The following is a 22,692-nucleotide window of genomic DNA, read 5'->3' as shown; positions in this document are numbered from 1 at the left end:
GTAGCATTACATTATTGATTATAATTTTATGACAGGAGTAATATAGACAGCTTCATACCTCAGCATCTGTACATCCATTTTAGAGGAAATTATTTTTACTACAGAAAAGAAAGAGATTTTCCACTGACATAATGTCTGTTTGTGAACAGGATAACAGGTATCTTAGTCCTTTGATGATTTAGCTGGTGGTTAGGTCACTGTATATAATACATGTAAAAGAGGAAATGAAATTCTTGACACTCTAGCAGCTTCCCTGTAAGGTTAGATCAGAAGTATGTAAATATATGGAGGAAGCAGTCAGGCCTTGGTAAGGGTTTTTGGATATCTCCATAGACCGGGCTTGTGTAAGAAAGGCACAGGATCCTGTCGTCCCCCATCACTGCCGAGGATGGACCGATCTGTGGTCACGTGACTAGCAGGCTCAATTATTGGTTCCTTTGAGGTTGTGTGACATTAAATCAGCATTATCTACCCATGAAAGGCTGGCAGGCCAGGCGACCTGACTAACACAGGAGATTCCTCGCACAAGCAGCTGTTATTTCTCTCTTGGTTTCTTCCCTCCCGAGAGCCACGCCTTACCTCTGCAGGGCTGACATTTCTCAGGTATATTCTTGCATGATTTTGTGTGGTGGTTCTGCTGTAGGAAATTACCATGTGACCCAGATGATGGTTGTGCCTCTTTGTTCAGGGAAGGTGCTCTACCAGCAGATTAGTGTCATGGAGAAGACATCCTGGGCATTGAAATTTAAATTCCAAACATTTACTACTGTGGGCATTAAGTGTACTAGACCGAGTGTACGCCCTCAGTTGCTCGTGAATATTAGTGCAGAGGTGGGATGTAGAGCAATTCAGGTACCGATTTCTTGTATAGAGGTCAGATTGTTGCTATTCTGTACCCTAGAAGAGAAGATTGCGGCGGCTATTAAGAGACTGGGGGACATACGACTGTATGTTTATCGTAGTCCAACACTTTTACGCTCAAAGTCATACTCGGCTTATGACCTTCGTCTGCGTTTTGGCGCGCTGCTCAAATTCTGTTAGTGGAGCGTTCTTGCGGATGGCGTTGAGATCGGACACGTGGCGTTCGCAGGCTGGGCACTATCGTAGTAGCGCAGTCGCGTGTCGTTCTTCATTCAAGTTTAGTTTCCGTCTCTGGTAGAATCAGAGCGGAGGGAGCTCTTCAGGAGTAGAGGTCTTGGAGCAGTAAATTGCATGCAGACAGACCCCTGTGCATTATTTATGAGAATATAAATGGATTTTCAGCAAAAAACATTGATCTCTGCCAAACTAATTCTATATTTTCCACTTTCTACCTTAACCCACACTAATGTAGACATTTTTCCAAAAGAGATTGGTAAAAGAAATTATTGCTTCCATCTTGCTGGTACATTTAATTTGTGACTGCATGAATAATATGCACTGCAAGGAAATATTACATCATTTGAGTTATTTCACTGCTTCTGTGTACCCCTTTATTTGGGTTCAAATTTATCCTATGTAAAAGGTGAGTAAGAGAAAAGTCATGATGGTTTTTCCAGTAGCGAGGAATTTTTCCATATGCGGTAAGGCAGGGAGGTTGTGCTCTGTGAGCGGATAGCAGGGCACATCATTTTTCATACCTGAGGGCTCATTATATATGGGGACATACATCAAAGGAGGGGCTCCACAGGGTAAAATGCACTGATTCTCTTTCTATTCCTTTCTTTGTGAATATCAAAATGTGGCTAATCAGGAGGTCTTTTAAGACTGTTTCAGGAAAAAAATGTTTGTTTTCAACAAGATTTATCCTAAACTGATATTTTATATTCCATAAATTGCTTTCAGTACGAAGAATATTCGATTTTATCTACTCTCTTCTCTGTAAATTGTAAACAGACTGTTACATGTAAATGAAGCATGCCTAAAATGAAGCATGCCTATATTTTTCTTTCTTAATAAAGTAGACCAAAGGTTTCATGATTATTTTCTTGACAATTGTAAGTACGTGAGTTGGATTAATTGGAAATTTATGTTGCATCCCTCCAGAATTCCATTTGAAACAGATTTCCTGTCCCTGGCCCCTTGACTTGCTTGCCGACACTTAGTAATTGCATGGATTTGACTGCTGCAATAACTTCAATAATAATGTTCCTATCTATGCGTGATCTATATTAATTCTGAATCAATGTGACATTTGATTTAGAATGATAATATGCACATGTGTGTATCTCCTCAGTTAGATAAGGCACCAGGATATAAATGTGCTTGACTCACTCAAATCATAAATATTGGTTTCAGACTTTGTAGGCTTATTTTGTGCTGGTGCACTAGCACTAAATATAACATGATAATTTTCCTTCTCTGAGTAAATCTTAATGAAGGCATGGCATTATTGATATGACAGGTTCATTGTAATGTAATAAAGAAGGTTTTGATGGTGAGTTTTTATAAACAAATCATGCTGTCACTGAGAGCTGTCACATAGAGCTTGTGCTATGTTTGAACAAATATCATAAAAAGGAAATATCCATATCATAAAGACTCCATATCAGGGCTGTCCCTCTGTCCTGGGGTGGTAATTTGCTTGTTGGGATGGACAAAAAATGTACACTGTCCGCCCCAAAATCTGTACTTCATGACACTGAAGAAGATGTGTTTTTGTAACTATAAAGCTTAAAATGACAGACTTAACAACAGAAATCAACACCATGGGCTGGCAAATAATTGAGTAAGGCAGCCAAAAATTGAAAGCTGGAGACAGTCCTGCTCCATATAACTATGCGCACACAGTGTCTGGCCTCTGCCATTTATATGCTATTCCCTATGGTGGATGTAACCTTCCAGCCAGTGGCAGTAGTCATCAGAACAAGGTGGCAGTGGCAGACATCACTAATGAGGTTGGGAAGGGCAGACTGGGGTCCCGCCCCTTTAGCCTGCAGGTGGCACAAATACAAGCCACTAATTGAAAGCACAGCGGCAAGGTGGTGTCTGCACATGTAGTTTACTTTGTATTTAATGCCATATGAACCAAAAACGTATTTCATGTATGTCACAAGCATGGCTGTCTCCAATTTTAATCTTTCCAGTCCCACTCATTGTTTAGGAGCCCATAATTTCCATTGTTGAATCTGTCATTTCCAGCTTGCAAAAATATATTTTCATCAATTTCATGTCATAAAGTTCAGATTTTTTTGACAGACGGGGTGAAAATTTTTCCTTCCCAACAAATAAATTTCTGTCCTAGGACGGAGGGACGGTCCTAGAGACAGCCCAGGTCACTGGTCAAAATAGCTGTATAGTTTGCATATATTCTGCCTCTGGTTTTCATGTTATCTTTTGTAAGAAGGAATTACGTAAAGATTTGGTGAACATACAAGCAGACCACAAATCTATTCTTATGCTTTTATATGAGCCAAATCATTGATATTGTCTGTTCTTTGGTAGTAACTTAGCTTCCATCTATGGAAAGATAACTAAAAACAGCTGCATTCTAATACAGACACATGCTTCTATTTGCGAATATATGCCATATTTGCAGTACAGTATTACGTTCTTTCTCTCAAGTTGTTATGCATGTGCTGCAAAATGTGTATTGCTGACACTCTTAGGCCATGTCTGTGTGAAACTATGAGAAATAAAACATCAAGGAAGTCTTGATCCCTGACAAATAGGTGCCTACTCAGTAGGACCGGCTTTACACACAGTCCACTTTACCCGAACTAGTCCACTTTAACTGGACTAGTTCGCCTCCCGTTCCCAGTCTAAAGAGGAGAATCCGGTTTCTCCAGGAACCGCACCAGACCACATCCCAACCCTGGTCTAGTCCACATCAGCGGGGGGTCGATGCGGTTTCTCTCTGTGTGTAAAGAGGAAACTGGCTCCGAGACCGCTTTCGGTATCATGATAATGATATGCTAATAAGCCTGCGCTAGCGATAGAAGCATATTTTCTTCATTCTGAAACATTTGTGCAATTGTCATTGAAAGTTTTCGAATGTTTCAAGTGCAATGGCCTGCCACCCGTGGCTGCTTCTTCTTTGGTGTTCTCCTATGTATGACCCGATCAACGTGCCCGGCTTGCAGTACAGCCAGCGCGGCGAGGACGAACGCCGGCGGGTTCAAGCCTGGTCTTGCCTGTCCCTGTACATGCGTCTCATCCTCCTTTTTTTGTTGGGCTCGTACTATTTCATATGCCAGAAAACGCTTGTAGCAAACATAAGAAATAAATATCTTGCACCACGGGTGGCGCACTGCCCTTCCGCTCGTAGGTCGTAGGTTCGGAACCGGTTCGGATTATCTGAAGTGGACTCAGTGTAAAGTGGGTCTTAGGTGCTTAGGCATCAGTTTCCAACGGCAAGATGACAAATCAATAATATTGATCAACTTGTGCACATGCCCTAATTTCTCAGATAAGGCCTGATATATCTTACATCGTACATCTTCATATCCTTAATGCAATGCTAGTTTCTCAGATTTCAAGTTACCCCTTTGTTCTGATATGTGACATCATTGGTGAACTGTATTCTATTCTATTTTGGATTTGGTTTATAAATTTAAAGACATAGACAGAGAGCTGGCTTTGGGATGCCAGACTTAATTGTCATGAAATTATTGTATACTGTCAAAGATTGTTGACAGCACTGGGCTGTGGGCTATTTACATATTACAAGTAGCAGCCCAAAATTGCCATTATGATAGTAGTATCTGTAATATAAGATTCAAAATGGTACTCAGAGTAATATCTGCCATAATGAGATTGATTATGCTTGCCCTTAGACTCATCTTGCATTCTCCTGTGTTTACTACAGAACTGGACAACTGAGTTACCAGGACAGGGGATCCCGTCACCTTTCGCGGACCAAATCAAGACAAACCACCTCACACCCCACCACCCAGCCTTCTACCCCAATGGGGAATGCCAGTATGACCAGGAACTACTGCAGAGAAGCCAGCCTGCCAAGAAGTTCAAAATGCTGAACCACTCCGTTCCTTCCTCCTTTGAACCCTGCCACAGTCCCAACTATGCAAGAGAGGAGGTGCATGCAGGGGAAAGGAGGAGGAGTAACGGTGGATTGGCCGATGTTCTGAGTAACGCGCCGCAGGAAAGTAGAAATTCGCACGCCCCCAAGTTTATGAAAATGTCGGCCGACGGTGCGTTGGTCCAGAAGGCAGCAGACTTGCACACAGTACCTGCGATGGAAGCCTCACAATCAGAAATGGATGAAGGAAGGCAACCCAATGCTGTTGAGCAAGCTGCCTCAGGAATTATGCTTCTACATGCATTAACATCTAGAATGTCAGAAAAAGCACAAAAGGAAGAGTTTCAACAACAACAACAACAACATCAAGTTCAAAAGCACAATAAACAAGCAGTTTCCCTATCAGGAATGCCATCATCACAAACAGCAAAAACAACCCTACCTGCTCATCAGACGAGAGACCCCCAAAAGGAAGCACAACCTCATTCTTTTAAAGATGTTCTAGGTCCTCAACAGTATCATGGAAGTCAAAGTCAGTCTTTAAACACAACACTCCCACATAGGACACCTGATGCTGCACGAGCCTTCACTCCGTCAGGCTTCTTTCAGGTGCAGGAAGTACTTAAAGCTCCACCGCCATTCGAGTGGCCTGGAACTTTAGAATCGGCAAAACCAAGAACAATTTCCAAAATGCATCCAGATCACCTGAACAAGTCGGGAACACCCGGAAGGGTAGAAATGTTCGGGATACCGGGGCCGCTCGAAAAACCGGATACATCCAGAAAAGCGGGAAAGTCGGAAACGTCAGCAAAATCACAAACGCTTCCTGCATCAGAAGCACCAAGAAAATCTGGCATGCTTGTCAATCCAGATGCACTGGAAGCTCACGGAGCACCTGGGTTGTCCAGATTGTTGGAAGCACCTAGTACATGTATGTCAAGATTGCCCGTTCCACCGAGTACACCTGAAAAGTCAGGAAAAGGTAGAACTAAGACTCTCGACAACCCGCTGGTGTCCACCAGACAACTACAGCAGATGTTTGATAACTTGCCTTACATTCCTCCGTCGGAACCAGGACCATCACAGCAGCCGCCGACAACCCCACAATCTACCCCAACTACGCCCAGGGCATCTCAAGAAACACCCAGAACGCCACAGAGCACACCTTCAACACCTCAGAGAACCCCCCACAAGACAGCTGGAGCACACACTACAAAGTCAGACTGCAAATTTGAGCTGCCCACATGTAAATGTGTCGGTAAGTAAAACATCTTTCCTTTTATTGTAAGATGATCATGACCATAGCTTTTAGGGAATTACCTGACAGTGTAGTGGCATCGATTGGCCGAGTGCCGCTAGTGGCTAGGCTAGCGGACACGAGATCAAGAGGTCACAGGTTTGATTCCTGGCGTTCCTTGTTGGACAGGTTTACAGGTTGTGTACTTGGGAAAGGCACTTCCCAAAACTTTCCTCACTCCACCCAGGAGTGAAAATGCGTATCTGTCTTTGGTTGGCAAGGTAAAAGGTGGTGGAAGATAAGGGTTTGGCTCTGCCTTCCAATACTGATTGCCCTACACACAGTGGATAACAACCCACTGTCCCTAGGCCCTACAGCCTTAAAAAAGGCTATGGGACTACCTTGCACTTTGAAGATTGAGCATTGTGGTTTCTTTTAAAATTTTCATGCCTCATGATACATACAAATGTATTAAGTAAGCAAAAATCACCACTTCCTTCAGGCTGTTTATTTAAAAGCTCATGTTGTTTATGGTCAGACATCTGCGAATGGTTGCTGTCTTGTTTTCACTTCCCTTTTGTAAAAGAACCCATACACGTATGTACGCAGTGTTCGAGATGCTGAGCATTTCTTTACATAGAGGACCAACATTCATCTTTTTTTTGAGAGCTTGTCTGTTTGTATTGTTTTACAGATTTTGTAAGTGAGAAAGCAGAGGGCCCATACTACACCCACCTCGGATCAGGACCCACAATACAAGCTATCAGGGAGCTAATGGAAAAGAGGTAACAGGATATGACTATTTATATTCTGCTCACTGTCACTAACTTGCCGTGATAATGTCAAGATAGCCTTACAGCTTGTGGGGAAAAAAAGCTTTAACAAAAAAAGCTTATGGAAAATATGCAGTTTATAGGTGTTTCCATCATCCCATGGTGATGATTGTAATGACCCTTAGCATTATTTTGCATCAATGACATTTGCACAAATCTATAAAAAAAACTTATGAAAAATAAAAAGATTTTTGGAGTGCAGTGTATACCCGTTTCCATCATCCGATGGGGATGATTATACTAACCCTTTGCATTTGTATGTACGAAATTTGCACACAATTTATGAAAAACGTACAAAGCACTATGCAAAAACGTACAAATCTTACGAAAAATGCACGAAGCACTATGGAAAACGTACTGTCTTTTTATACAAACCGATCAACCGCTGTCTGGGTCATGCAACAAAGCGGGGTATTCAGGATGGCGTCATCAAGCATACCCATGTATGATAAACGTACAGCTTAGGGGAAATGTAAAGATATTTGCAATGTAGTGTACACCTGTTTCCTTCATCCCTTGGGGATGATTGTAACAACCCTTTGCAAATGTAGAGCAGCAGAAAGCAGGTAAAATGGGCTGACCTCTGCCCCAAGTTAATCCATTTGAGCTGACCACAAATAAAGCAAATGGATGTGTAGACTGCATCAGTAGCACTTGCAGGCAGTTGAACCAATCAATATGTGCATACACAATTACATTAACCTGTGCCGTCTTGTCAGAATCTTGATGAGATGTGTCCTGTCTTAAGTAGCTTTTAGTGTGAGTAGCCCATATTTTTCATGGCCTTAGATGTCTAGATTGGGTAAACTGATGCATAGAAGTCATCTACTACACTGTAGCATATAATCTATACTGATGTTTGTAATTCTGTTACTTTGTAAAATTCTGGATTTTTTGCCAATTGTTACAATTTATTGTTAAATCGCTATCGTACATGTACAACAACCAAAAAAAGTATCACCATCCTGTGTCTCAAATTCTTTTTAACTCCCAATTGAACCCTTTTTTGAAAGTTTTATGGACTGTACATTAGCAATAATTCAAACCTTTTATGTCTACCGAATGGTGATAAATTTCTTTGATTGATTGATTGATGTTAAGTGGTGTGACTTAAGTTGCAATGATTGATGGCCATGTTGGAGGATCACTGGCTGATACCACCCTCCCTTTAACAAAAAGAGTACAGTCTTAATCAAAGGACAGTGTTTCAGTGATTTTGATGTTTCTACAGGTTTGGCCAATCAGGAAAAGCACTACGGATAGAGAAGGTAAGCACTTTATATTTTGTCTGCTTGTCGTAAAAGAGCGTTACCTTGAGTTGTATTAGACTAATACATTTGTATAAAGATATGTTAAGCAAAAGGTTTGACAGGTTTTTTAGGTGCAGAATTTTGTCTGGAAAGAAAGAATGGGATATAGAGGCAACATGAAACTACTGGTATGTGCATTTTGATGATGTGAATTCTTATACTACATCTAAAGTTCAAGGATAGCCAGCTAACTTCCTGTCTCCTGCTTTAGATCATCTATACTGGAAAGGAAGGCAAGAGCTCACAAGGATGTCCCATTGCAAAATGGGTGAGTTTATCATATCACAACTTTTGATGCAAGTTTTTAATTTTTTTATTCTATTGTCATTGCATACAATACTTAGATTGACTCAAGGCGTCTTCCTGTTCTCTTAGAACTTAGAGAGGACCATGTGCCAAAATGTGTATCACTTTTATGTTGCTACAGACTATAATTCATTCATATGTATAGCAAAATTTGACGTCTTGGAGTTCTCTTGTCACGTGACTGATAAAATCAGATAATGTTGATCATCACATGACAAGAGACAGATACATGTATATAAAGGCTCGAGATAGTGATGTCCCCTGTCCCTGAAATTTGAAAACTTTAAAAGGTATTCTCTTACTTGATAGCAATGATAAACAGATCAACTGCAGGTCACGAACAGTTGTGATGTTAAAAATTGAGACATTCAGACAAGGCAAGGAATTCTTGTGTATTGCTTTACATTTAAAATTTCACAAGAAACAGTCTTGTGTGCATGCACCCCTTAAACTCTACCATGTTTCTCTGTTCTGCAGATTGTAAGAAGAAGCAGTGAGGAGGAGAAGGTGCTGACACTCGTGCGACAGCGACCGGGCCACCACTGTGACAGCAGCTACATTATCATCTGTATTGTTGCGTGGGAGGGTATTCAGAGAGACAGGGCGGACGAACTGTATGACTATCTGTCGGGCACACTATCCAAGGCCGGACTGCCAACTACAAGAAGATGTGGGGTTAATGAAACGTATGTCATAGACCATGACGTGTGCTCTGATCATAGTAGCTAAAAATTAACTTTGCTTCCCAGGTTTTGTGTCAGGAAGATACACTTCAACCAGCTGTACCCCAAACCTGGTAATGCTAAGGTCACAATTCCTAACCCTGGGCCCGGCAGGGCAGTTTGCAGGAGTGAAAGAAAAGATAAAATAAATAAAAAAACACAAAAAAGTTCACACAAACGGACTGGGCCTCTATTTGGAAATGTGACCTTAGCATTAGCCTCTACCAGGCCCCGTGGATGGCTGGGAAAATAGTAGAAATTGGCCAAATAGAGTGAATAATAATAGAGTCGGCTATGGAGAGAGGGTCAAATCTGCCATCCCAGACCGGCAAACTGTACCCCTTTAGCAGACTAACTCCTTTTGCATATTTTTCTGTCTATTTGGCCAATTTCAACTCTTTCCAGCCGCCTCTGGAGCCTGGTAGAGGCTACCTTAGCTTAAGCAAGGCTCATTCTATATGTTGTAAAATAGAACAATGAATATGAAGAATAGGAATGATGTGAAATTTAAACTGACTATTTAAACTTTTCTCATGACAGTTGCTAGAAGAAAGGAAATCAAAAATGAAATAATAATGCTAACTGTACACTGTCAACCAAAAAAGGGGCATTTTCATCTCTTTGGTCTAATCCCAAGACACCTTAAAAGCACTCTGTGTCTTCAAGCAGAACCCTGTCTGTCTTCCTCAGTGAAGCATCACAATTCTTACTAGCAGACTGTTATGTAAACATTAACAAGACTCTATCACAGTCAGTACAGTTCACAATCTGTCACAGTCTGCACAACGTTTCTGACAAGCTACATGTAGTCTTATCAGACTGCATCATAGAGATCTTGTAGACTAGCTTGCGAGAAATTTTGTGCCATTGCCAGGCACTACATAGTATTGCAGTGTCACATGTGCAAGCGAGTAAATTTATGACATGACTGTTAGTGATCTTTTATTTAGAAAGTACTGTAAATGCATTTAAGTTCGTGTGGTTTTTATTTTGCCGTAGGGAGAAAATGAAGTTTTTACGGTGGTTTTAAGTTCCTTCTAAAACAATAGTAGCGCTACAGTCTACAGTCATAGGTGGGCAAAAGGTTAAAACTGCGAACATAAACCCCCCCGCAAACATTTCTGTATTTACAGTATCGCCCTATTCTAATTTGTGAAAGGGTGAAAAATGTAACTAAATGAATCTTGAGAATAGAGGTTCTAAGACTATGTTTTAGTGAGCATTCAATTGAACAAATTTTCAAAATAACATTTTACTTATGCTTGTGATGTTGTTGTCTACTTCCAAAATCTCAAGGATTGTATCTGATTATATTTCCAGCAAAACCTGTGCATGTCAAGGAGTCAATGAAAACAGTTGCGGTGCATCGTTCTCATTTGGCTGTTCGTGGAGCATGTACTACAACGGCTGCAAGTTTGCAAGAAGTAGGGTACCCAAGAAGTTCAAACTGGAAGACCCGTCAGAGGTGAGGAATTTCTCTTCTTTCTTTGGGATTGTGCAGGTGTATTGTTATTGTCACATTGGTATCATGTATTAGTGATGCTGTGGTCTACTGGTATCTGAATAATCCATTGACTAAATCATTCACACTGGAAAAGAGTGGCACTTATCGGGTGTGGACGTCTGAGCTGGCGGCCACTTGTATGAGGTAGCACAGGCATTAGCCTCAAGCGTAAAAAAACGCTGCACTTAAAAGAGCCCAACACACTTATTGAGAAGAGTAGGGATGGTTGGCTTAAAACGCAAGCCATAGTTAAGTTTTGGATAAAATGTGTGGGGAGAGGATAAGTTAGTGAAGATGATAAACTAGCTTTCTTATTGAAATAGCCCTAGCTTGCATGACGTTAGCTGTTAGACCATGTACTAGGACAACTAAGAGAGCTGTAATACAGCCTGTAACATTTGTTCTGATATAAGTGACTCCAGTGTGTGTGTGATGACAGGTTGAATAAAAATTCTGAATGGTAACTATGCAGTGTCATGGAGGAGTGACTGTGTTACCAGTTAGGTTGCCTTGAGGATTAGTCTGTTCCACATATTTATCCTCTCTGCTGCCAAATATGTAACCAAATTGAATACAAATTCGGCTGCAAATGGCTACTTAGCCTGGCAGGAATATCTCTCATTTGACCGCAAATTGTGCCCCAAAACTGACTCTGATACACATTTGTAACTGTTGGCACTCTCCTGAATGAATTGGATGTATCCTAACATTAACAGACGTCCCTCTTGATTTACAGAAGTACCTCAACAAGGAATTGAAAGGCAGAGAGGTAACTATGTGGAACATATTACTTCTGAGATCATTCTGTATGTCCAATGTACATGTACCTTTGAGATCAACATGACTTGGTATTTACAATAATTTGTTTGTACTCCCTGCTGCAAAAGATGTGACAGGGGAAGGAATATGTTCAAGTCTGAATTGATTTTGTCAGAAATTGTTGCACACGTTACCTGTATCTCTGGCACTCACTTCCGACCAAAAATTCTAATTAACAAAACATTCCTGATGCTAGACATTTCTGTGCATTGCGAACCACTGCAACTCCTCAGAGTCTGACTGAATATGTATGATCAGGATGCCATTATACTAATCAACAGACATCCCTCTTAATTGCAGAAGTATCTAAACAAGGAAATGAGAGCCAGAGAGGTAAAAATGAACATATTACTTATGATCAGAATGATAATGTCAGGATGTGTATATCTATTTTGCTTTGATTTTACTTCTGAATTCTCAACAGATATGTTGTTCCGCTCTTTGCCTGTACATTTGGATGTGCAGAGTGTTGTAAGCAAGAACCAACTGAGGACTAGATGGCAAAATCCCTAACTTCTCAATATATATCATACTTTCTCTTATCTATTTTCCCTACATGTAGCTACATGCACATACAGCACATGTACATGTATCTATCCTATTATACTTAAACGCTGACTATACCATACTCTACTATATTATACTCTACTCTACCCTACTATCAGTCTATACAGACTTGGACACATACTGCGCAGACAAAAATTGCAAAACACTGCAATGCAAAAGGACACATCACTACTAACAGTGTATGAGTAGAACGTTCCTGGAAAATGTCTTTCTTTCATTATTTCAAATGATACTTAAGACAAAACACCAATACCTTAAAGTCCATATAATCCAAGTGTCTGTTTATGTAGGTACCCGCAGTTGGATGGCATGCACCTTCTTAAGTGCTGGAGGACTGCAGCCCTCAACACGAGTTATCTAACTTTTAAGAACACCGAAGTTGATTTTGTTTTTCAGGAGGCAATCATCGAAGATCATTTTCAGAGACTAGCGGGTGAAGTTGGTCCTGTGTATGAGCAACTGGCCCCGGATGCTTTCAGAAATCAGGTAGGTTATTCCATCATTGGCTGCAAACAACACTTGCACGTAAATTCTATGGATGATATCTATGCACGCAGGTTTTGAAAAAAAAAAATCCTTTCTCTAATGCAAGTGCATGACAAGCCATTTGATATCATAATATGGGAAAATGTTGATGTGTTAAGTTTGTTTTTCAAGAATATGGAGCAAATGGTCTGCATAGTACGTAGTTTTTTTACTTAAATGGATATGGTGCATAGAGTTTTGTGATGTTCGTCTTACAGATCTGTAGTTCTTTCAATTCATGTTTTGTTCAAATGTGCATTTTCAAATCTGGCTGCAAATTTTTTCCCCTCAATTTCTATTCAAAATAAACATTAACAAACTAGCCTGTGTGCCTTAAGTAAAGGAAATGTCTATTGACACAAGGGTTTGATACGAGACAATAAGAGATGACAAGGAATTGATAAAAGTTTCATATTCTGCAGACGGCATATTCAGGAGTGGCCAGTGACTGCAGATTAGGGTTTGGTCCAGAGAGTACCAGGCCATTTTCTGGTGTGACAGCCTGTGTGGACTTCTGTGCCCATGCTCATCGTGATCAACACAACATGAACAATGGCAGCACAATCGTAAGTTAATTTTCTTCAATAAGATCTCTCATTCTTTCAAAGTAAAATGGTTTACTGATCAGATACCTGGTTAAGCATGTATTTTATTTTGCGTCCATTTGAACTTTCTTTACCATTTATGAATGTTAGTCTTCCAGATTAACAGTAATTTAAAGAAAAGTCTATATCTACAACTGGATATGATATGGAGATTCAAACAGTGTTTCCAGTTACATCCTCTGTACTAGTATGGACTTGTTCTGCCAGTTCATTCTAGTGATGCTGAAGAAGAGTGATGGATGCCTCTCGAAATGTCCGAAAGTAATCTCCGAATCTGATAAACTTTCTATTTTATCTACAGGTGTGTACTCTGACGTGTCCAGAAAATCGTAAACTCGGCCCACCACCAGAGGATGAACAACTCCATGTCTTGCCCCTTTACAAGATGTCCCCAACCGACGAGTTTGACAGCGAAGAAGGCCAGGAGGAAAAGATTCGCACTGGTGCTCTGGAAATGCTTACAAGCTATACACACCAGATCCGCATCTCAAATGCAAAGCCGAAGACCCCTAAGAAGGGAAGGAAGCAGAAGGACAACAGTACTAGTGCATCTTCCAGCAATAACAACACTGAGTCTTCAGCAACTGAGAAATCAAAGGAGAAGGTAGAACCGAAGGTTCCAGAGATTGTTTCCCAGCATTCTCATCATACTGCTCCACCAGCATTCAACAACCACAGTATGGAGCAGATGGCAGCAGGGGTGAATGGAGCCATGCGGGATCCTCCAGCAGTGAACAGGAAACTGTTTGCTCACAATCAAGCTGGAAACCCCCAGTCGATGGACAAGTCTCGACCCTTTTCTCATCCCATGCACCACGAGCCATCCTTTCAAACAAAGAAGCCAGAGTCAAAAGAGCTGGACCGGGTGACTCAGAGACAACCTCTGAACGGAAGTGCAGAGATCGGTCATCAGTTTGTAAGACACGAAGCCTTGAAGAGACCTGCTTCGGCGTCATGTGACGGGCCTGCTGCAAAACAAGTGGCCCACCATCATCTGCGGGAAGACAACCCCTTCATGAAGGCATGGGCAGAGAACTTGCCCAGAGAGGCTGCAGTTCAACAGTCTTCGGGAAATCCGACAACTGCCAAGGACCCTGGTATTCCCAGTTGGCAGACGGAGATCGGGCTGCGCCCGATTGTGCAGAACGGCCTAGGTCTTCAGCAACCCTGGTTTCCGTTCACCCCCTTTCATGCTCAGCATCCATTCCAGTTAATCCAACCAGCGGTCGGACCGTTCAACCAAGTGGTGAACCAATCGCACTCGGCGCAGACGTGGCAAGATCCGTTTGAGAACGCCCGTTTCGAAAAACTGTTTGCAGGTTTGGACATGTTCCAGCGGAGCAGGCCCAATGTTGAGCAGAATGGCATTCAGGTGCAGCAGCAACTTACACCAGAAGCATCTCGAGAAACGACACCTTTACCAGGATCCAACACACCAGCTCCAACACCCCAGAGCTACCAAGGGGCCTTCCAACAAGCCAATCTACCTCCAAGCAATGCAAACAGCAAGGTCACACCATTACAAGGAGATCACCATCAATTTGCACCAGGCAAAGAGCCAGCTTCAAAGCATGTTGCTCCCACCGGTGTTCTTCCAATGGGGTATGGACTACCCACCCCACCACCTCCACCCTACCCACATGGAGACAAAACCAACCAGATTCGTCAGACCAACCCTCCTCCACATCCTCCTATGAACGGCCAGGTATATAGTCCCTTCGTCCCCAACATTGGCAGTGAAAAGCATGTTTCTAGTGTTCAGCTGCCTCTGGCCAATTCGCAGGAGGCCCATGCTCAAAGCAGACCCCAAAGTACAAGATCCCTCAATGGTCCCCAGAGCCCCCAAGTTAACCAGCAGTCACATTACCAACTTCCAAGCATTCAGTCAATTTTCCGAGACTCCGGTTTAACACCGTCTAAAGAGGTAAGGGACCAGAGCATGTTTCAAGAAGGTCTTGCTGGTCGTCGCTTCAATGATATTGCCAAGAGCTCTTTTAGACCCCAGACCCCCACAGAACAGAGGCCGCCCTCTAGAAAATCTCATGTTCCCGTACAGCAACCTCTTGCCCCCAATGTTGCTGCCAATCTCAACATGCCGCTACAGTTCCCAGTAAAGCAGCCACCTCCAATGGTTGATGACCCATATGCTTTTGAACCCCAACAGCCAAATTCTAATCAACCAGATGGAAACCCGTTGCCGCTCAATCTCTCTCGATCGAATCCAGTCCAAGTCCAGCCGCCCCGAATCGAAGAGAACGACATCCTAGGTAATGCTGCTTATCCCCCTGCCTTGAACGGCCTGAGATCCCAGCTTCTTCAGAAGCTGAATGCAGCTATGAAACCAGATAAAGATGGGATGGTTCGAATCAAACAGGAGCCTATGGTGTGCGAGACAGAACTCTCAGATCACTTACCTCCCCCATACGCCTTACATAGGAATGAGGATGACGAGGTTTGGTCAGACAGCGAGGTCTGTTTCCAGGACGACGACATTGGTGGGGTGGCAATTGCTCTGTCCCATGGCTCTGTGCTTATTGAGTGTGCAAAGCGTGAGCTCCATGCAACTACCGCGATAAAAAAGCCCAACCGTGCCTGCCCGACCAGGATAAGCCTGGTCTTCTACCAGCACAAGAACATGAATTATTCTAGGCACGGCTTTGCAGAGTACGAGCAGAAAATGGCGGCCAAGGCAGCAGAGCAGGAGGAGGCACGAAAACTCGCTGAAGGAGGGCGCAAGGTAGAAACTAGCGTTGTCAAGGAAGCAGTGGCTGAAAAATCAACCAAGAAGGTAGCTGAGAACACCGGCCCTACGAAGCCAGCGATTAATAATGCTCAGACAATGACTACAGACACTGTGGTAACGCTCTGGTCAGTAGCAGTTCCTCAAGTGACAGGGCCCTACCAGAAGTGGGTGTGAAGGGTGACTCCTCTTTCTCTTGCTGAGCTGTACAATGGGTCGTAGTGCTGCTACTGCCTGTTTCCCACAAAGTGAATGCCTCCCACCTTGACAGGAAAGGAAGTGGTGCTATGAAGAACTAATACAATCAGCTGCTACACTCAACATTGTGTGGGAAACTCTCTAGTAGCAAAAAGAGGGACAACTGGAAATCAAATCAGTCTTTGGTGTGTCATGAAAATGGCCAGGAAAGTTTTTTTTTACCTTGCAAGAAGGTAAAAGGCAAATGGAGATCTATTTATCTACATCTGGCTTTAAACATGCGACACAATGCCCTCTTTAGCACTGCAGACGACTCTCTACCAGATTGCCAATGGCCTTCAAATCCACCACCTACCTCAGAGTGAGTATAGATCCTGCTGTGGAAGGGATACATGTACTAGGAGGTTCCTATCCCACCTACCCAGTTGGGTGAAGTAAGCAACGACATTACACAGGGTACCTACTGGTGCATCACATGTGCATTTCTCAAAAGACAGTTGTTGTAACTACTGAAAAAGGGTGCTAGCACAAGTGTTTGTGAAAACCTCATCTTCAAATGACAAGAATTTTATACTTTGTCTATAAACATTTCAATAATTTACAGGATTTTTATTTCAGACTTTAAGCTCTCCTAATGTTGCAAGACATGTGCCAGTAGGTACCCTTTGGGATGTGTTTTTAACAATTTTCTACATCAGACCCTACTCTTGACTACGCAGGTGCTTTCAACAGTTACAACACAGTTTGGTACCCAACAAGGTGGTTGGGATAAAGTAGTTAATTTTGGGATAATATACATAATGTACAATGTATGTGTTTATAAATGATACGTGCTGAATTGGTGACTTAAGTGTTTATTGTACAGGTATTTGTTGTTACAGGGTGCGTTGATATGTGATATTAAGACTGTACTTGTGAGTGTGATGATCTGTAGAAAAGTTTTACTGTTTTGTGAGTGTTCTTGGTGTATACCTAGCACACTGGTTTTTGTGCGTTTTCATGGGCACACTGGATTTGTGCATCTTGTCGGCACACTGGTTTTTGTGCTGTCAGTATGATAAACACCATTATAGCGTGTTTACAGAGTTCAGAAACAGACTGAACTGCTGTTATACATGTAGTTGTGCAGTTTTGTACACAATGTTCACAACTGGTGCTGGATATCCTTTATTCTAGTTATAACACTGAAGTTTCTGAATATGTCATTGTTTATTAAGTGATGTGTACTTAATGTTAATTGCTTGCCTGGATACAGGCATTTTCCCTCAATGATGCAGCTACACAATTTCAGGACATACTCGAGTTCTGGTGGTGCTAAACATACAGTTTATAATCTAACAGTTACGATAAAAAAGACCATCCTTTTCTCTTATGTGTCTTTTTCATATAACCGTGTTGCTGTAATATCCAGACCGTTACAAATGTACATGTTAGTCAGGTAAGATTTACATGACTGTGATTTTACATATTCATTACCAGTACATTCCCACTCAACATATCACAGACACAAGGACCTGCTACATTGAATCAAATGAACGGGTTTAGATGGAGGATTGTCTTGCTCGTACACCTTTTGCTCAAACATTGGTAAGACCATTGAACACTTTGAGCTATGCACAAAGTTGCCCTTAACAAGAAAAGATGAGCAAGGTGTCATAAGACATGCTCCATCTCGTTCCGTGTGGTGGTCGCTGTCGTTTTAGGCAGTACGGAAGTAGCATCAACAAAACATTCAGGGAACAACTTTCCAGTACGCAATAGCTAACATGACTTGTATAACAAGATTTTAGAATGAGGAAAATGAATACAACCCAATTGCTTTTACTTGAATGTGAAACTGTAAAAATTGTGCATATGGTCTATGGGTGTGTACAAGTTATAACAGTGGATGAATGTAGCTTTTACGATGTGTAAGTGTTCCAAATTATGTCAAAATGTATGTAGTATTCTAAAATGCATGGTTTGTGTATTTTTTCTATCATTGTGTATGACTGACTTTGGAGAAGAGTAGGAATGGTGTGGTTTGTAAATATGTACACAGAGTTACTACATTGTGATCAAAAGATGAATCAAGCCCTGTCTGCAAGAGCTTTCTATTTCTGTTGTGATGTGTTGTGTGCATGTTACGTAGCATATTGCTACTCAATTTGTTGTATTTTTTCTCAGACGCTTCTAGTTAGGTTGGAAAATTCAACCTATTAAAAGATATTGAAATGAACGAAATACAGACCAAGGCTTCTCAATACCCTGTACATCCTTGGGAAGAAGTTGGAATATCAAAATCAAAGATTTGACAAGCATGTCTGAGAAAGAATAATAATTAAAATTGCCTTGTACAGGTGGCTGCAACTTTATGTTTAACCCTTGTAAATGTACTTGTGCTATGATAGATTATTTGTGTGGTATATCATTAATGATACAGCTATTGTGTATACGAGTGTTGCTGGATAGAATTGTGCTGCTTTGAATTTTTTGTTAGTCGCTATAGTAGAAATCTATACTGCTATATTCAATTGTATTTAGCTCTAATAGTGTGAGAAATTTGCCAAGCTTAGTGGATTTTTGTGTGCTGTGGAGCTTGATAGGAACATAATGGTACCAGGAGTTATGAGTGGACCTAGTAGCTCAGATGTGTATGTAATCACACTGGAAATCCTTGTGGGCATGCTACCCAAACCGACGACCAATTTGTAATAAAGGCAAACGGTTATATTTGGTGCTTGACTAGGATAAGGCATGTATGGACCTTGAAGCCTCCAGACCACTCGACACATCCATACCTCAACTTTTATACCGACTTATGATGACCATTTCCACATTTATGGTAGCATGCCCACTTGCGGTTTCCGTAGTGTATAAACTAATTTTTGAGTAATTGACCGTGTGTTTAGAATACAGGAGGGACTATAATTAGTGATTGCATATCATGACATCTAGCTGGTACAATACAGTAAACAGGATGACACACATACAATGTACCTACTTGTGTGAATGCTGCAACAGCTACAACATATAGAAAAAATGAGAAGAGATTGTGTACATCTACATGTAATAGGTAACGTTGAGTGAAAACAGGTTAGTGTAATAGCATAGTTGCAATTCCAGAAGACCATGATTTGTATAAGTTCTATCAGGGTACCAGACATGTACAGCTTTTGTCTATATTAGTGTGTTTGGGTCATAATGACTTGTACTTTCCTTTTGGTGCTGGTCAATTCTACCATAAAAATGATAGGCGGGATCAGTCCCCTCGGAATATTGTGTTTATTTGTCATAATTCACATTCTAGAGGTATAAATACTCTTGGAAATTTTAATTGATGAGCTGCTACTATAGCAGTTATTATCACATAGGTAGATGGCGTCGACCAATCAGAAGCCTCCATTGCCCACAATAAGTGGTCTGTTATCACGCCATAACACACCACTTATTGACGTCATGTCAGAACACAACCGTTGCATTTTGTAGAGGGGGTATCTTTTTGATGAATCTTTTTCTTAACCTTGTTAAGAATATCTTTAATGTCTTAAAATTCCCAAACATTTCCTTAGCATACATGGACAATACATGAAAAAAGGAAAACAAATTCAATTCAAGTAAAATTCAAACGGAAGGACTACAAACAATATTTATCACACCCCCACCGTCAAAGTGGAACCGGCCCAGGTCAGACGACATTGGAACCCGCTCGAATTCGACGGAGCTGAGTACCACAGTTTTTCGTCAAAGAACTGTCAGACGCCGACTTAGAGTCAGTTTTCGGGTCATGGGAAGCTGGGGAAGACGCCCAGGAACATGCGGAAGGAGTTCAGGGGCGAGAAACTGGCGCAAATTTGCGGAGAGGAGACTCGGGAGCGAAAATAGGTTTGGATTCCAGGTTAACGTATTTCCCCAAGCTAATCTTGGCAGTGAAAAAATCGCCCATGAAGCCGCCGAACTCCTCCTCAGTTTCTACCCAGGGGGACCCCAGAAAGGTATGTTCACGTTTCTGAGGGGTTTTACCCGGCGAAAATTAAAAGTATTGCCGGCAAATTGATATCGCCGTGTTCAAAACAAACGTGACACGCACTAAACACGCCCCCCTCCCCATGACCCATGTCACGTAAACCGATGTGTTGGCATCGAAAAAATTACGGTCAAAATCGCCAAAATTCTTACAAGTTTCTACCTACAAGGATCTCAGCAAGATACGTGTACGCTTCTGTGGGATTATTTTCCGGCTTGAGCAAAAATTATCCCGGGAAACTACAAGCAAATCATGAAAGGGGATGTAAACATGCTTGATTGTTCTTACCACAGCCAACTAAGCGTTTAACAATCGGGCGTCAGGAATTGTGAAAATTGAACAGAAATTTACAATTATACCGTCCGATATAAAGTCTACGTGTCCAGAACAATAAGACAAGTTACTGCTTGTTTACATTGTATTATATAAAGATCGTATGTACATTGGATTGATTTTACATGTATAGTACTAAATAAAGAATCTATGTATTATACAGGGATTTGTCTCTCTTAATTATATGGGTCAGTTTGGATAGGCTATGTGAGGGGTTTTACCCGGCGAAAATTAAGAATATATGGGTCAGTTTGGATAGGCTATGTGAGGGGTTTTACCCGGCGAAAATTAAGAATATATGGGTCAGTTTGGATAGGCTATGTGAGGGGTTTTACCCGGCGAAAATTAAAAATATATGGGTCAGTTTGGATAGGCTATGTGATAATAACGTTAATGACCCGCCTGTTCCTCGGTTTATATGGTGTCATAACGCCTGGTCAGGTGCTATAACCACCTCATAAAACCACCTCGTTCGCTTCGCTCACTCGGTGGTTTTATTCGATGGTTATAGCACCTGACCAGGCGTTATGACACCATATAAACCTCGGGGCGGGTCATTAACCCTTAATTAATGTACTGTGATGTGTAGTGGGCATTTTTATTAAATCTATTTATTTATTTCCGGAATCAGCTGATTTTGTTGTGTCTATTTTATTTCTATTTATTTAGTATATCACCAGTTCCTGAAAGTTTAATCAATATCTATGGGTTATAATTTTTTTGTATTCTGAGGAAAGTCGGTTTGCAATTATTGGCACAGCTTTATACAAAATATATTCCTCATTTCTCTATTACTGTACAATGATACTGCCCTAACCTTGTTCAAAAGTGACTGTGAAATAATACCCCCAAACGGTCGTACCAATATAGCAACTTGGCTGTATCATACGCATATGGACAACAAAAACAACTATTGGACTGTGATTGCCCTGCATGTGAAAAGACTGATGAAAAAGAGCAAAATGCTAGAATACCAAAGATGTGTTCTGAGGGGCAATAGTATTGCATCAAGCAGGAATTGTGTAGAAACTGCCTCTATCAACTACAGAATGAAAAGCCAAGTGAAGCAAGTAATAGATCTTTAAGTTTAAAGATTACATCTTATCTTTAAACGGGGCAGAAGGACATTTTTTTTCTCAAAACCTGCTGAAAAATCATGAAAAACCTGTTGTAAGAGCAGCTATCTAATTAAGCCTTCAAAATTGAGAAGCTTATTACGTTGTTTGATGAGTAGTTACGCCTATGTGTCTAACAGCAAGAATACTTGTAGGAGATACCACCCACCAGAGATTCACAGTCCATCGTGGCTATTCATAATTAAAGCGTATATCTCACTGGACTGCGGCTTATTGCGCTAGGAAATTGCACTAACTTAGCAAATTTTTGCTCGCACAGGTAACATACAAGACTTCTACAAGCAAAATGGTCTCGCCCGGAATGTAACATTCTCAGTTCAGTTCCAACTCAGACACAAGATAACTTTATTAGAAATCGCGATGTTGCCACTGAATTAAAAACCAATGTACATGTACAACGATTAAGATTCATCAAGAAGAAATTTGAAGTGATTGCACCATTTTCGCAAATTCAAGTGACAAATTGGTGCCGGTTTGTGCTTTCGCAATTTGGCATAGTTCAGTGAGATATCTACTTAAACGTAGATCTGGCACTCTCTGGGTCTACTCTAATGTCCTGTCAAAGAAAGTTAAACTAGTTGCTGGTCAGTAAAAATCTCCCCCCAGAAGACTATGCGCATGCATGCTCACTGAAAGATCGAATGATATAAATGGTGAAATATCACAACCTCTCAACATTTCCTACACTAATAGTAATAGTCTCAGGGAAAAATACAGCACTTAACTATCAGTCACATCAACAGCAGAGACTAAAGGGTACTGTCCACAAAAGACCACAAGGATAATATAAAAAGGTCCTCTTTGTACTCAACAACTTCATATGTTGTTTATCCACTGACTACTATACAAAATGTACCTCACACAGTTCCAACAAATTCCCCATAACCTCCTTTC

The 22,692-nt window shown here is 41.3% G+C and overlaps 1 protein-coding gene across 7 annotated transcripts in view; it reads left to right on the top strand.

The window, feature by feature from the left end:
* Positions 1–19,579, top strand: part of LOC136448526 (methylcytosine dioxygenase TET3-like) — a 43,622-nt gene extending 24,043 nt beyond the window's left edge. For 3 of the 7 annotated variants that reach the window (XM_066448114.1, XM_066448118.1, XM_066448119.1), the window contains 11 exons: positions 4,787–6,215; positions 6,889–6,979; positions 8,259–8,295; positions 8,549–8,605; positions 9,121–9,329; positions 10,686–10,830; positions 11,606–11,638; positions 11,989–12,021; positions 12,652–12,741; positions 13,203–13,346; positions 13,687–19,579. In XM_066448114.1, the coding sequence (XP_066304211.1) occupies positions 4,787–6,215; positions 6,889–6,979; positions 8,259–8,295; positions 8,549–8,605; positions 9,121–9,329; positions 10,686–10,830; positions 11,606–11,638; positions 11,989–12,021; positions 12,652–12,741; positions 13,203–13,346; positions 13,687–16,302 (4,884 nt within the window). In that variant the 3' untranslated portion in view covers positions 16,303–19,579. Of the gene's footprint in view, positions 1–495; positions 604–4,786; positions 6,216–6,888; positions 6,980–8,258; positions 8,296–8,548; positions 8,606–9,120; positions 9,330–10,685; positions 10,831–11,605; positions 11,639–11,988; positions 12,022–12,651; positions 12,742–13,202; positions 13,347–13,686 lie in introns of those variants that run through there. The other 4 variants (XM_066448120.1, XM_066448116.1, XM_066448115.1 and 1 more) reach the window with 4 other exon arrangements.
* Positions 19,580–22,692: the final 3,113 nt, after the last annotated feature.

Source organism: Branchiostoma lanceolatum, chromosome 14, assembly GCF_035083965.1.
Source record: "Branchiostoma lanceolatum isolate klBraLanc5 chromosome 14, klBraLanc5.hap2, whole genome shotgun sequence".
Taxonomy (NCBI): domain Eukaryota; kingdom Metazoa; phylum Chordata; class Leptocardii; order Amphioxiformes; family Branchiostomatidae; genus Branchiostoma; species Branchiostoma lanceolatum.
This window is presented reverse-complemented; position numbering and strand designations above follow the sequence as displayed.